This window comes from Oncorhynchus gorbuscha, linkage group LG25 (assembly GCF_021184085.1).
Source record: "Oncorhynchus gorbuscha isolate QuinsamMale2020 ecotype Even-year linkage group LG25, OgorEven_v1.0, whole genome shotgun sequence".
In the NCBI taxonomy this organism is placed as follows: domain Eukaryota; kingdom Metazoa; phylum Chordata; class Actinopteri; order Salmoniformes; family Salmonidae; genus Oncorhynchus; species Oncorhynchus gorbuscha.
The window spans coordinates 8,714,413-8,731,509 of NC_060197.1; the positions used below are offsets into that span (position 1 = coordinate 8,714,413).

Below are 17,097 nucleotides of genomic sequence, written 5' to 3' on the forward strand. Positions count from 1 at the left end.
TGTGTGTGTGTGTGTGTGTGTGTGTGTGTGTGTGTGTGTGTGTGTGTGTGTGTGTGACAAAGTGTGTGTGTGTGGTCTGTGAAGTGCAGCTTTTTAATGAGTCCCACTCTCCTTATCAAACTTGACGCTCTGCAGCACTCTGATCAGCCTGCATCAAGGACAGGTGCTCGACTGATCACGTCTGAAATCACCCCTCCTCACCCACATTCGTCCCACCCCGACAAAGTGAGAATGAAATATCCTTCAAAGAAAAACTATGAATCAAAGGCGTTTTTCATCCAGCGTTTTTCTCACACAGGGAGAGAGGGAGAAATGGACAGAGAGAGAGAGAGGGAGAGATGAAGAAATGGACAGAGAGAGAGAGGGAGAGAGAGAGAGAGAGAGAGAGAGAGAGAGAGAGAGAGAGAGAGATGGAGAAATGGACAGAGAGAGAGAGAGAGAGAGGGAGAGATGGAGAAATGGACAGAGAGAGAGAGGGAGTGATGGAGAAATGGACAGAGAGAGAGAGAGAGAGAGAGAGAGAGAGAGGAGAGAAGAAATGGACAGAGAGAGAGAGAGAGAGAGATGGAGAGAGAGAGAGAGAGAGAGAGAGAGAGAGAGAGAGAGAGAGATGGAGAAATGGACAGAGAGAGAGAGAGATGGAGAAATGGACAGAGAGAGAGAGAGAGAGAGAGAGAAATGGACAGAGAGAGAGAGAGAGAGAGAGAGAGAGAGGAGAGAGAGAGAGAGAGAGAGAGAGAGAAATGGACAGAGAGAGAGAGAGGGATGGAGAAATGGACAGAGAGAGAGAGAGGGAGAGATGGAGAAATGGACAGAGAGAGAGAGAGGGAGAGATGGAGAAATGGACAGAGAGGGAGAGATGGAGAAATGGACAGAGAGAGAGAGGGAGAGATGGAGAAATGGACAGAGAGAGAGAGAGAGAGAGAGGGATGGAGAAATGGACAGAGAGAGAGAGAGGAGAGATGGAGAAATGGACAGAGAGAGAGAGAGATGGAGAGATGGAGAAATGGACAGAGAGAGAGAGAGAGAGAGAGAGGGAGAGATGGAGAAATGGACAAGAGAGAGAGAGAGAGAGAGAGAGAGAGAGAGAGAGAGAGAGAGAGAGAGAGAGAGAGGGAGAGATGGAGAAATGGACAGAGAGAGAGAGAGAGAGGGAGGGATGGAGAAATGGACAGAGAGAGAGAGAGGGAGAGATGGAGAAATGGACAGAGAGAGAGAGAGGGAGAGATGGAGAAATGGACAGAGAGAGAGAGAGGAGAGATGGAGAAATGGACATAGAGAGAGAGAGAGAGAGAGATGGAGAAATGGACAGAGAGAGAGAGAGGGAGAGATGGAGAAATGGACATAGAGAGAGAGAGAGAGAGAGAGAGAGGAGAGGGATGGAGAAATGGACAGAGAGAGAGAGAGAGAGAGAGAGAGGGAGAGATGGAGAAATGGACAGAGAGAGAGAGAGAGAGAGAGAGAGAGAGAGAGAGAGATGGAGAAATGGACCGAGAGAGAGAGAGAGAGAGAGAGAGAGAGAGAGAGAGGAGAAATGGACAGAGAAGGAGAGAGAGAGAGAGAGATGGAGAAATGGACAGAGAGAGAGAGAGAGAGAGAGAGAGAGAGAGAGAGGGAGAGATGGAGAAATGGACAGAGGGAGAGAGAGAGAGAGAGAGATGGAGAAATGGACAGAGAGAGAGAGAGAGAGAGAGAGAGAGAGAGAGAGCTGCTGGAGGGCACTAGAAAGTCAGTGTCCTAGATTAGCTCTCACACGGCCTTCTCCCCCCCAGCCACACAGACTGTGTGTGTGTGACAGGCAGTCTGTGCTGTGCTGTGGGCGCTGGCGTGGGGAGACACCAGCCATTTAGACATCTGTCAGCCGCTGATGAAAGAGTTCAATTTAGTGGAAAATCTCAGACAACCTTGTCTGGCGGACGGGCCGACAGCCTTTAACTCACATTTGTATTTGTGTTTGTGTCAGACCTGTTTTCCAGTTCTATTTCAGGTATTTCATTTCATACTCAAATGCACTCCCTTGCATTAAACCCAGGTATTTGAAAGTAGTATTTAAAATAAGTATTTGAAAATACTTTCAAATACAATTTGGTCGATTCAAATAAAAAATATGAGATTTGGGCTGTGTATTTAAAAATACTTTTTAAACAAATACATCAGTCTCAACGTCAACAGTGAAGAGGCGACTCCGGGATGCTGGCCTTCTAGGCAGAGTTCCTCTGTCCAGTGTCTGTGTTCTTTTGCCCATCTTAATCTTTTATTTTTATTGGCCAGTCTGAGATATGGCTTTTTCTTTGCAACTCTGCCGAGAAGGCCAGCATCACCAAGTCGCCTCTTCACTGTTGAAGTTGAGACTGGTGTTTTTATGGGTACTATTTAATGAAGCTGACAGTTGAGGACTTGTGAGGCGTCTGTTTCTCAAACTAGACACTCTGATGTACTTGTCCTCTTGCTCATTTGTGCACCGGGGCCTCCCACTCCTCTTTCTATTCTGGTTAGCGCCAGTTTGCGCTGTCCTGTGAAGGGAGTAGTACACAGCGTTGTACGAGACATTCAGTTTCTTGGCAATTTCTCGGAATAGCCTTCATTTCTCAGAACAAGAATAGACTGACAAGTTTCAGAAGACATTTCTAAGTGACCCCAAACTTTTGAACGGTAGTGTGTGTGTGCGTGTGTGCTTCTGGCTGTGCGTGTAGTGTGACTACTTGTGCGTGTAGTGTGACTACTTGTGTGTATGTGGAGGTCCAGACTGCGGATGGCTGTGCAGCAGGGGAGGGTATTATGTTCTTAAATATCTGCAGAAGGAGCTGTGGGCATGTTTTCAGTCGATAGATGTTTTGGGGACAGTTTAAAGCACAGCTCAGTGGTGACATTAGAGGCTCTGAGAGAAGCGGGCCCCCCCTTAGCTACGTTCTCCGACCAGCCATCTCCACCCTCATTTCTCCAACCCCCCCCCCCACCCACAGTCCCCAGAGCTTCATTAGCTGTTCATTAGAAAGAAAACTCTTACTTTAATTTTTTGTTCCTCTAAAACAGAGTCCCCCACCCCCCCCCCGTCTCCTTTCACTCATCTAAAGCTACTTGGCAGATTTGGGGAAGGGAGGAGGCACAGTGTGTGTGTGTGTGTGTGTGTGTGTGTGTGTGTGTGTGTGTGTGTGTGTGTGTGTGTGTGTGTGTGTGTGTGTGTGTGTGTGTGTGTGTGAGGAGAGAGAGAGGGGGTGGACAGGCAGGGAGTTGGCGGAGGAGAAAGGGGGGTGGACAGGCAGGGAGTTGGCGGAGGAGAGAGAGGGGGGTGGACAGGCAGGGAGTTGGCGGAGGACAAAGGGGGGTGGACAGGCAGGGAGTTGGCGGAGGAAAGAGGGGGGTGGACAGGCAGGGAGTTGGCGGAGGAGAGCGGCTGCTTTTCTAAAGTGTGTCACTCCAATATGTAGCTGACAGTCTAGGCCTTTCTTTTTGTGAATTCCGTGTAGGAGATGGGGGGAGTATAGGAGTACTATGCAGGGCGGTACAGAACATCCCTGTTTCCACTCACTACCACATTCTCTCCAGACTGTTCACACTCAACGCCATACTCAAACATGGCAGCCATTCAACTGTTCCTGTGTGTGCCCTAAATCAATATGGCCGCTGTTCAGCTCTGCCAGCCGCTCTCGTCCAATATGGCCGCCGTCCAACTGCTGTGATTGGATCTCACCCTGTCAGGGCCTACAGTTTAGAGCGCAAGAATGAACGAGGGAGAGACAGAGAGCCAATATAAACATTGTTCTACTGCCTTTTACAAGAGAGGGAGAGACAGAGAGCTAACAAGCACGGATTGCTTTGTAGCTGAACTCATTTATTGCCTTGCCCTAAAGCGAACTGTGCTTTCCCTCTATGCTTTCCTCATCACTCCATCCTCTCCTTAGCTCACCTCTCTGTCCATTGCTCTCTCTGTCCACCTCTCTACCTCCACTCAACGATAAAGCATTTATGGACTCTCTCTCCCACTACATCCCTCCCTCCCTCCTCCCAGAGGAAGGTCAGTCAGTACTTTATTAAAGTCAAATTCAAACATATCCTCAGTGCTGCATTGCCTTGGAGATCTCAGAGGAGGCCATTTTAAATGAGTTAATCATGACCTCCCAAAACCGCTCAAATGGATGTGATTATGGTCCTATTGATTCAGCCCTGTGTGTGTTCGTTTTAGAGTGTTACCTGCCTGGGGAAAAGAGGGACAGGGGGAGGAGGAGTTGGCAGAGGAAATGAGGGAGGGCGGTAATTTCACATTCCCCTAATCTTCAAATGTTTAGAGCATGTGACGTATCATATCCACCCTCCACCCTCATATCCGTCCTCATATCCACCCTCTCTAACCCAATAGGTCCATCGACTAACCAACGGAGGAAATACAGTGTACAGACTTCCCTTCCCTCTAATCAAAAGGCTTCAGAGCCTCAGAACAGCCAAGGCTGCAACCGGCCAACACCCCAAGCAGGAGTAACCGTGGCCCAGGGGCCTCTTAAACCCAGAGGAGCAGCTAGAGACTTCCAGAACCTGGGAGGGGAGCCGAGACAAAATCCTATTGCTCTTCAATCACTCCACTGTGTTTAATATACACACAGGGACAGAGGACAGCAGCAGGAGTCTGGTAGAGGAAAGGCCCCTACAGCACACACACACACACACACACACACACACACACACACACACACACACACACACACACACACACACACACACACACACACACACACACACACACACACACACACACACACACACACACAGAAATAGATTCACACGCAGAATGTATAATGTAGTCAGACACAAATGACACAAATAAGCATCTAAATGCAGTTAGTGACGGAGTAAAGGCCTACACACACACACACACACACACACACACACACACACACACACACACACACACACACACACACACACACACACACACACACACACACACACACACACACACACACACACACACACACACACACACAATACAGACAGCCACAGTGTGTGACGTGACAGTAATGGGAGATATGCCCTGGTAATCACTGACACTGTGTGACAGCAGGGCAGCGTGGGCCGTGAACACACACTCACCCCTGTTAAGGTCTTTATGTTATGCAGTGCGTTCTGGGCTTCAAGGGCAGCTTTCCGTGTGTAAAACGTGACAAAACAGCACCCTGGGAGAAGAGAGGGGGAGAGAGATGAACATGATAAGCAACCAAAAAGGGTTCTTCATTTATTCATACAGTTTTACGTCATCCGTCAAAACTAGGCTGAAGGAGAAACCAGCTTAGCATTTAAATGAAGAAAACATTCACGAGTTTAAAACAATTCAGTATTAATGACTTGAGTAACAGTACTTCAGAATGACAGAGACACATCAAAGAGAGAGAAGGGGAGAGAGGGAGGACAGGAGCCAGTCAGAGAAAGAGAGAGAGCGAAAGAGAAAGCGAGAGAGCGAGAGAGAGAGAGAGAGAGAGAGAGAGAGAGAGAGAGAGAGAGAGAGAGAGAGAGAGAGAGAGAGAGAGAGAGAGAGAGAGAGGGAGAAATGAGACAGAGAGAGAAGGAAAGGTATAGTCATTATACGGTGGATGAAATAGTCATCTCCAGTGTAGGTAGCAAACAGTCCAGCTGTAGACCATTAAGCCACAGTCAGCAGTATAAGGAGCAGAGGAACTGCTGAGTCATGTAGAATCACTGCTTCACACACATTTACAGTTTTCAATTCCTCATTTTCTGAGACGTGTGTGAATGACTAGTCCTGCTGTCCATCCATCTCACTTCCGTTATGTTGCACAGGTACCATGTATTTTTAACCCTACACCCTCACAGAGGAATTGGTAGTATGCATTGGAGCTTGCCTTGCAGAGGGGTTGATGATTCCATTCCATTGGAAAAGGTGGCTTTAAAATGACCAGCGTTTTCATATGGTGCTGTCTGTGTTTGGGATGGTTAAGGTCTTGGCCTAGCATGACGGGAATGCACTGGGATTTCCATAGAGTAGGGCTTGTGTATGGGCAGGTTTGAGCTTAGTGTAACAGTAGTAGTCTGTATTACAATTCCCATAGTGTATAGCCTGTGTATGGGAGGGGTTAGCCTAGCATTAGCTGTGTGCTGTGATGCCCATGGTGTGGGGCCTGTGTATGGGAGGGGTTAGCCTAGCATTAGCTGTGTGCTGTGATGCCCATGGTGTGGGGCCTGTGTATGGGAGGGGTTAGCCTAGCATTAGCTGTGTGCTGTGATGCCCATGGTGTGGGGCCTGTGTATGGGAGGGGTTAACCTAGCATTAGCTGTGTGCTGTGATGCCCATGGTGTGGGGCCTGTGTATGGGAGGAGTTAGCCTAGCATTAGCTGTGTGCTGTGATGCCCATGGTGTGGGGCCTGTGTATGGGAGGGGTTAGCCTATGTTACGGATAAAGTTATCCTGTGTGTGTGTGTGTGTGTGTGTATTCCTGTGTGTGTGTTTCTTTTCTCTCCTTCTCCCCTCACAGGTGAACATCATCACTCCCCAATCAGTCAACAATCAATCATCAATCAGAAGACACACCTCCTCCTATTTCCTGACCTATCACAGTTCCTTCCCCATGGTTTAAAAACCCCATCATTTGTTTGTTCATGAGCTCAGCTCAATCTCTCTGTAAATGCCATGTCTGTAGGTCTCTGTGTGTCACTCTCGCTTTGTGTCTTAACCTCTCTTTTGTTTAAGCACCTCATAGCACTTTGTCATCACCTGTGAGTATTGTTTTTGGTTATGGTGTTTGTTTGTTTGCTGGTGGGAAAAGGGGAAACCAAGACAAGTCGCCCATGGGCATACACTACCCGTAGGTGAACTTTGTTAAATACACTAGGTAGAACTGGGCGGACCACCCACTGTATTTTTGGTTAGTTAGTTAGCTGTTGTTAAAGTAGGCTAGTCTAGCTTAGGGGTGTGTTTTTGTATATTTATTGTTTCTTTCCTTGGGTCCAGCTCAGCCCCTTTTCCTGCTCCCCCCATTACCGTGTGTTTATAAATAAACCTGGAGTTTGACGGTAGATTTCTGTTGTCGTGGTTATTTCGTTCACACTTACTTTGTCACAATAATAATTTGCATGAGTTATGTTACGGGTCTCATTACCATCCCCCCCTAGACTGTCGGGCCAAAAGGGATTCGTAACAGCCTAGCATTAGCTGTGTGCTGTGATGCCCATGGTGTGGGGCCTGTGTATGGACAGCTTTGAGCTTCGTATTAGCACTGTTGTCATTCCCATAGTGTAGAGGCTGTATGGAAGGGTTAGCCCAGAGTCTGGAAATACATGTGTATTGTGGTTCCAAAAGCACACAGCCTATTTAGCTCTTATAGTGTCATCATAGGTATGGGGGTTAGCGTGTTAGTGGTGTGTATTGTGATTCCCTAGCATTAGTGTTGTATCAGCGTTGCTTAGCCTAGCATTAGTGTCTTAGCCTAGCATTAGTGTCTTAGCCTAGCATAGGCCTATTGTGATCTCCATAGTGTAGGGCCTGTGTATGGGATGGTAAGTGTAGCAGTAGTGGTGTGTAGTGATTCTCATGGCCTGTGAGGGCTAGCAGAGCATAGTTCTCACACACTAAAGCTGCGTTTAGACAAGCAGACCCATTTTTTGGTTCTCATCAGGTCTCTTCACATCAGATCTTTTTCATATCAGGTCTTTTTCATATCAGATCTTTTTCATATCAGATCTTTTTCATATCAGATCTTTTTCATATCAGGTCTTTTTCATATCAGGTCTTTTTCATATCAGGTCTTTTTCATATCAGGTCTTTTTCATATCAGGTCTTTTTCATATCAGGTCTTTTTCATATCAGGTCTTTTTCAGAGCGTATGTGATTCGTCAAAAGAACAATTAGTGGACCGGAGGAGGGGCGAGACCGAGTCAGGACCGGAGGAGGGGCGAGACCGAGTCAGGACCGGAGGAGGGGCGAGACCGAGTCAGGACCGGAGGAGGGGCGAGACCGAGTCAGGACCGGAGGAGGGGCGAGACCGAGTCAGGACCGGAGGAGGGGCGAGACCGAGTCAGGACCGGAGGAGGGGCGAGACCGAGTCAGGACCGGAGGAGGGGCGAGACCGAGTCAGGACCGGAGGAGGGCGAGACCGAGTCAGGACCGGAGGAGGGGCGAGACCGTCAGGACCGGAGGAGGGGCGACCGAGTCAGGACCGGAGGAGGGGCGAGACCGAGTCAGGACCGGAGGAGGGGCGAGACCGAGTCAGGACCGGAGGAGGGGCGAGACCGAGTCAGGACCGGAGGAGGGGCGAGACCGAGTCAGGACCGGAGGAGGGGCGAGACCGAGTCAGGACCGGAGGAGGGGCGAGACCGAGTCAGGACCGGAGGAGGGGCGAGACCGAGTCAGGACCGGAGGAGGGGCGAGACCGAGTCAGGACCGGAGGAGGGGCGAGACCGAGTCAGGACCGGAGGAGGGGCGAGACCGAGTCAGGACCGGAGGAGGGGCGAGACCGAGTCAGGACCGGAGGAGGGGCGAGACCGAGTCAGGACCGGAGGAGGGGCGAGACCGAGTCAGGACCGGAGGAGGGGCGAGACCGAGTCAGGACCGGAGGAGGGGCGAGACCGAGTCAGGACCGGAGGAGGGGCGAGACCGAGTCAGGACCGGAGGAGGGGCGAGACCGAGTCAGGACCGGAGGAGGGGCGAGACCGAGTCAGGACCGGAGGAGGGGCGAGACCGAGTCAGGACCGGAGGAGGGGCGAGACCGAGTCAGGACCGGAGGAGGGGCGAGACCGAGTCAGGACCGGAGGAGGGGCGAGACCGAGTCAGGACCGGAGGAGGGGCGAGACCGAGTCAGGACCGGAGGAGGGGCGAGACCGATCAGGACCGGAGGAGGGGCGAGACCGAGTCAGGACCGGAGGAGGGGCGAGACCGAGTCAGGACCGGAGGAGGGGCGAGACCGAGTCAGGACCGGAGGAGGGGCGAGACCGAGTCAGGACCGGAGGAGGGGCGAGACCGAGTCAGGACCGAGGAGGGCGAGACCGAGTCAGGACCGGAGGAGGGGCGAGACCGAGTCAGGACCGGAGGAGGGGCGAGACCGAGTCAGGACCGGAGGAGGGGCGAGACCGAGACAGGACCGGAGGAGGGGCGAGACCGAGTCAAATTAAAGACCATAATAAGAGTTAAACACGTCCAGTTTTCTGTGTTCATATTTCAGAACAACATATGGATTCATAGACATTCAGAATAGTGAAGAAATGTATGTTCATGAAAATAGAGCCACTCTACAAATATTACGATCCTAAACACAGTGGGGAACAATGGGCCTTCTACGCCTTCAGAGAAGGGCTAAGAGTTGATCAAATAATGACTATAATAATAATGATGTTCTGATTTAAAAGTTTTTGTCGATAAGGGTTAACACTGAGGGTTAACACCAATTAGAATGTTTCTTTGCTGGTCTCTGGGGAGATGAATCTAGCTAGCTAAGTCAGCCATCAGCTAGATAAAGGCATATGCCATTCAACTGTATTTAGGACAATGTTTGTGTGAAGTAACAGTGGAATCAAGCAATCCCATTTTGCCTTAATGGGTGGGACTGTTTTTACAAAAACGTCTGCCTACTTGAGGGCCAGCAGGTGTTAACAGAGGATGTTGTTGTTGTGTTAGCTTCTCTCTTTTCAAGAATAATGATCATCATCTGCTGAGGGAAACTGTGTTTTTTTTATTGCAGTGTGTTTGTGGCGTTACCCATCTCTTTGAAAAGAACTTGTGTGTGTGAAACATGGTTGCATTTAAAGTGGAACTGACAGCATTTTAGCAACATGACATTTACACCCCCAGGAAGAATATGACACATTTTTAAAACATTTTCGGACAAGTGACCACTTAGATATGGTCATTTTCATAGATTCTTAGAATGTTTGGTTATTACGGACCGTAAGGCATTTGTGAAAAGTCTATGTAATATAGTGTGAAAGCGGCTGTGCATTTGGACAATTAATAGACACTGCAGGAAACAAAACCAAATAAAAACATCTGTCTTGTCCAGGACCGGAGTCTACACAGAACGGTGCGCTATAGCCAATCAGAGCTACAGTAGGCCTTTATACAAACAAGCCATTTGTCACGCAGACCTTCCATCATTCATTTTGAACTGGACTGTGTGTTTACAGGCAGTTGTAACAGCGTGACTTTAGATCATTAGAACGCATTCGCCAAAAGCCACAGAATACACCTGAATGGATTTCTGCAAATATGTAAATACCACAAGGCTCTCTCGCCCTTAGTTATGCACATCAACAACAACAAGGTCCACAACTAATGCTAGCCAGAGCAAGATGAGCTAAAATCTAACGAAGGAACATTAGATAAACCCTCTCAAACCTTTTCAGCTAGTTGGCTGTCAAAATTGCACTGATAAACAATGGGGAATTGTAGCCACGTCCTTCTGCAGCTTGCCTGCCAATGAATGCTTGTCCCAACCAAGCACCTAAAGCTAACTGGCTAGTTAGCTAGATTTCTACTTCCAGACACAAATGAGAGAACAACTCACTCACCTTGACTAGCTATGACTTTTTTTCAACTTTTACTTACACGGTCATATTCAGGAGGTGTTGCGTGTTTGTAAATTCATCAGTTGATCTGCGCTCTGGCACACTCAGACGAGAGTGCTCTGAAATCGGAGTAGATATGTATTTTTATTGAACCTTTATTTAACTAGGCAAGTCAGTTAAGAACAAATTATTGTTTACAATGACGGCCTGCACTGGCCAAACTCGGACAACGCATGGCCAATTGTGCGCTGCCCTATAGCAGCTAGCTAGCTATCTATCCAGCTAACGTTAGGCTCTGTTTTTTTTAGCTTGCTACAGTACATAAATAGACACTTTAGCCTATTAGCCATGTTATGACTGACTTGTGATCATTGCCCTTGCTAGTTTGATTGTATTGACATTCCCATCCTTAGTTACATTCGTCCGTTTTTGTCCAGAATAATGAGTCATTGAAACTGAAATCCCAAATGGAGGCAGCAAACTATGTAGCAGGTCAGCTGTGTATTGGGGAATTATATTAATCATGCATTGAACTGCATCTATTCTGCCAACAATGCCTAAGACTTCGGCATGGAACGCTGAGTCAAATAGAACCTATTTTTAAAATCTCTTGTAAAGTTGGTTTTGTAGCATAAACTGGGAATTTGATATATATATTTTTTTGATATTATAATTTTCTGTTCGTTTCATATCTGCAAAGTAGTTACAACGCTGTCAGTTCAACTTTACACTTCAGGTCCCTGGTTACTTTGTGCTAAACGTGAAATGTTTTTTTTTGCAATGGGAAGTAATAGTCAACTGGGAAAGGCTTAATGTTTTGTTTTTGTTTTCCTATGAATGGGACCTACTGGTTTATGGACTGCTTCTCCTTTTACAGCATGCTGTGTGTGACTGCTGTCTTTTCATCGGCCCTATGCAGTGGTGCAGTGGTTTCTGGAGAAGTGGGTATATTAATATTTTGCCAGAAAGTTCTTAAAACGGCCTGCCCAGCAAAGGAAAGGAACACTGTTTTCCTCTGTTTTCATGAGTTTTCACAGATTTTCACTATCAAAATATAAAAAATGTAAATATAAATAAAATACAAAAATGTGATGGTTTAAGTCCAAAACAATGCTTAAACTACATCAATCTGATTGGGTGGGCCTGTCAGGGCCTGACTCCCCAGTGGGTGTACCTCTGTCCACCCAGGCCCATCCATGTCGACACCCCTGATGCAAAAAGCACGTTGACAAATGTGCATCACAAATAGCCTACTAACCAACACTTCGGACTTAACTTTTTAAATACCCGGTTTGCATACCCATTGTTGTCTTAGTTACCATATACTGGTAGATATCATATCATTGAAATGTCTTTCCTACCCTACGCGCTACCGATGTGATTCTTCTGTGAGCTGCTCCATTCCAAAACACGTTGAGAGGTGCGCATGTCCTGCCTGCACATGATATTCAGCTAAACGAGGTTATGTGCTCGGCACACGAGGCTACTTCATGTAAGATTGCTATATTTGTACTGTATAATTGACAAGTCGTATACCTCCACTACGCTACTTTGATACGCATCAGTAGGGATTAAGTAGTCAGTATACGCAACGTCCACCGAAAAACATGTGAGTGTACCCACTGGCCCTTTGTGTTTTACAAAGAGTGCACCCTCCTACATGAGTGACCTGGTATTACGGTTCATCTTCTTTCAGAATCACCAACCTGGCACACACTGAAGACCTATAGGTTCACCACTGTACTAACCTGTCACACTGAAGACCTATAGGTTCACCACTGTCACACACTGAAGACCTATAGGTTCTCCACTGTACTAACCTGTCACACTGAAGACCTATAGGTTCACCACTGTACTAACCTGTCACACTGAAGACCTATAGGTTCACCACTGTACTAACCTGTCACACACTGAAGACCTATAGGTTCTCCACTGTCAACCTGTCACACTGAAGACCTATAGGTTCACCACTGTACTAACCTGTCACACACTGAAGACCTATAGGTTCTCCACACTGAAGACTAACCTGTCACACTGAAGACCTATAGGTTCTCCACTGTACTAACCTGTCACACACTGAAGACCTATAGGTTCTCCACTGTAACCTGTCACACTGAAGACCTATAGGTTCTCCACTGTCTAACCTGTCACACTGAAGACCTATAGGTTCTCCACTGTACTAACCTGTCACACTGAAGACCTATAGGTTCTCCACTGTACTAACCTGTCACACTGAAGACCTATAGGTTCTCCACTGTACTAACCTGTCACACACTGAAGACCTATAGGTTCACCACTGTACTAACCTGTCACACACTGAAGACCTATAGGTTCACCACTGTCACACTGAAGACCTATAGGTTCACACTGTCACACACTGAAGACCTATAGGTTCTCCACTGTCACACACTGAAGACCTATAGGTTCTCCACTGTACTAACCTGTCACACTGAAGACCTATAGGTTCACCACTGTACTAACCTGTCACTCACTGAAGACTTATAGGTTCACCACTGTCACACACTGAAGACCTATAGGTTCACCACTGTACTAACCTGTCACACACTGAAGACCTATAGGTTCACCACCGTACAACCTGTCACACACTGAAGACCTATAGGTTCACCACTGTACTAACCTGTCACACACTGAAGACCTATAGGTTCACCACTGTACTAACCTGTCACTCACTGAAGACCTATAGGTTCACCACTGTACTAACCTGTCACACACTGAAGACCTATAGGTTCACCACTGTACTAACCTGTCACACACTGAAGACCTATAGGTTCACCACTGTACTAACCTGTCACACTGAAGACCTATAGGTTCACCACTGTACTAACCTACACTGAAGACCTGTCACACACTGAAGACCTATAGGTTCTCCACTGTACTAACCTGTCACACTGAAGACCTATAGGTTCTCCACTGTACTAACCTGTCACACTGAAGACCTATAGGTTCTCCACTGTACTAACCTGTCACACTGAAGACCTATAGGTTCACCACTGTACTAACCTGTCACACTGAAGACCTATAGGTTCACCACTGTCACACTGAAGATCTATAGGTTCACCACTGTACCAACCTGTCACACACTGAAGACCTATAGGTTCACCACTGTCACACTGAAGATCTATAGGTTCACCACTGTACTAACCTGTCACACTGAAGACCTATAGGTTCTCCACTGTACTAACCTGTCACACACTGAAGACCTATAGGTTCACCACTGTACTAACCTGTCACACTGAAGACCTATAGGTTCTCCACTGTACTAACCTGTCATACACTGAAGGCCTATAGGTTCACCACTGTACCAACCTGTCACACACTGAAGACCTATAGGTTCACCACTGTCACACACTGAAGACCTATAGGTTCACCACTGTACTAACCTGTCACACACTGAAGACCTATAGGTTCACCACTGTACTAACCTGTCACACTGAAGACCTATAGGTTCACCACTGTACTAACCTGTCACACTGAAGACCTATAGGTTCACCACTGTCACACACTGAAGACCTATAGGTTCACCACTGTCACACTGAAGACCTATAGGTTCACCACTGTACTAACCTGTCACACTGAAGACCTATAGGTTCACCACTGTACTAACCAGTCACACTGAAGACCTATAGGTTCACCACTCTACTAACCTGTCACACTGAAGACCTATAGGTTCACCACTGTCACACACTAAAGACCTATAGGTTCACCACTGTACTAACCTGTCACACACTAAAGAACTATAGGTTCACCACTGTACTAACCTGACACACTGAAGACCTATAGGTTCACCACTGTACTAACCTGTCACACACTGAAGACCTATAGGTTCACCACTGTACTAACCTGTCACACTGAAGACCTATAGGTTCACCACTGTCACACACTAAAGACCTATAGGTTCACCACTGTACCAACCTGTCACACACTAAAGACCTATAGGTTCACCACTGTACCAACCTGTCACACACTGAAGACCTATAGGTTCACCACTGTACCAACCTGTCACACACTAAAGACCTATAGGTTCACCACTGTACCAACCTGTCACACTGACGACCTATAGGTTCACCACTGTACTAACCTGTCACACTGAAGACCTATAGGTTCACCACTGTACTAACCTGTCACACACTGAAACACCTATAGGTTCACCACTGTACTAACCTGTCACACACTAAAGACCTATAGGTTCACCACTGTACTAACCTGTCACACTGAAGACCTATAGGTTCACCACTGTACTAACCTGTCACACTGAAGACCTATAGGTTCACCACTGTACTAACCTGTCACACACTGAAGACCTATAGGTTCACCACTGTACTAACCTGTCACACTGAAGACCTATAGGTTCACTACTGTACTAACCTGTCACACACTAAAGACCTATAGGTTCACCACTGTACTAACCTGTCACACACTAAACACCTATAGGTTCACCACTGTACTAACCTGTCACACACTGAAGACCTATAGGTTCACCACTGTACTAACCTGTCACACACTGAAGACCTATAGGTTCACCACTGTACTAACCTGTCACACACTGAAGACCTATAGGTTCACCACTGTACCAACCTGTCACACACTAAAGACCTATAGGTTCACCACTGTACTAACCTGTCACACACTAAACACCTATAGGTTCACCACTGTACTAACCTGTCACACACTGAAGACCTATAGGTTCACCACTGTACTAACCTGTCACACACTGAAGATCTATAGGTTCACCACTGTACTAACCTGTCACACACTGAAGACCTATAGGTTCACCACTGTACCAACCTGTCACACACTGAAGACCTATAGGTTCACCACTGTCACACACTGAAGACCTATAGGTTCACCACTGTACTAACCTGTCACACACTGAAGACCTATAGGTTCACCACTGTACTAACCTGTCACACTGAAGACCTATAGGTTCACCACTGTACTAACCTGTCATACACTGAAGACCTATAGGTTCACCACTGTACTAACCTGTCACACACTGAAGACCTATAGGTTCACCACTGTCACACACTGAAGACCTATAGGTTCACCACTGTCACACACTGAAGACCTATAGGTTCACCACTGTCACACACTGAAGACCTATAGGTTCACCACTGTACCAACCTGTCACACACTGAAGACCTATAGGTTCACCACTGTCACACACTGAAGACCTATAGGTTCACCACTGTCACACACTGAAGACCTATAGGTTCACCACTGTCACACACTGAAGACCTATAGGTTCACCACTGTACTAACCTGTCATACACTGAAGACCTATAGGTTCACCACTGTACTAACCTGTCATACACTGAAGACCTATAGGTTCACCACTGTACTAACCTGTCATACACTGAAGACCTATAGGTTCACCACTGTACTAACCTGTCATACACTGAAGACCTATAGGTTCACCACTGTACTAACCTGTCATACACTGAAGACCTATAGGTTCACCACTGTACTAACCTGTCACACACTGAAGACCTATAGGTTCACCACTGTACCAACCTGTCACACACTGAAGACCTATAGGTTCACCACTGTCACACACTAAAGACCTATAGGTTCACCACTGTACTAACCTGTCACACTGAAGACCTATAGGTTCTCCACTGTACTAACCTGTCACACACTAAAGACCTATAGGTTCACCACTGTCACACACTGAAGACCTATAGGTTCACCACTGTACTAACCTGTCACACACTAAAGACCTATAGGTTCACCACTGTCACACACTGAAGACCTATAGGTTCACCACTGTCACACTGAAGACCTATAGGTTCACCACTGTCACACACTGAAGACCTATAGGTTCACCACTGTACTAACCTGTCACACTGAAGACCTATAGGTTCACCACTGTACTAACCTGTCACACACTGAAGACCTATAGGTTCACCACTGTACTAACCTGTCACACTGAAGACCTATAGGTTCACCACTGTACTAACCTGTCACACACTGAAGACCTATAGGTTCACCACTGTACTAACCTGTCACACTGAAGACCTATAGGTTCTCCACTGTACTAACCTGTCACACTGAAGACCTATAGGTTCACCACTGTACTAACCTGTCACACTGAAGACCTATAGGTTCACCACTGTACTAACCTGTCACACTGAAGACCTATAGGTTCACCACTGTACTAACCTGTCACACTGAAGACCTATAGGTTCACCACTGTACTAACCTGTCACACACTGAAGACCTATAGGTTCACCACTGTACCAACCTGTCACACACTGAAGACCTATAGGTTCACCACTGTCACACACTGAAGACCTATAGGTTCACCACTGTACTAACCTGTCATACACTGAAGACCTATAGGTTCACCACTGTACTAACCTGTCACACACTGAAGACCTATAGGTTCACCACTGTCACACACTGAAGACCTATAGGTTCACCACTGTACTAACCTGTCACACTGAAGACCTATAGGTTCACCACTGTACTAACCTGTCACACACTGAAGACCTATAGGTTCACCACTGTACTAACCTGTCACACTGAAGACCTATAGGTTCTCCACTGTACTAACCTGTCACACTGAAGACCTAT

At 47.1% G+C, this 17,097-nt stretch overlaps 1 protein-coding gene across 1 annotated transcript in view; it reads right to left on the reverse strand.

Annotated features, from left to right (window-relative positions):
• LOC124013738 (CUGBP Elav-like family member 2) overlaps window positions 1–17,097 on the reverse strand; it is a 210,717-nt gene that overhangs the window by 67,407 nt on the left and 126,213 nt on the right. Inside the window, exon 3 of the mRNA XM_046328201.1 lies at window positions 5,086–5,168. Coding sequence (XP_046184157.1) covers window positions 5,086–5,168 — 83 coding nt within the window. The remainder of the gene's footprint in view (window positions 1–5,085; window positions 5,169–17,097) is intronic.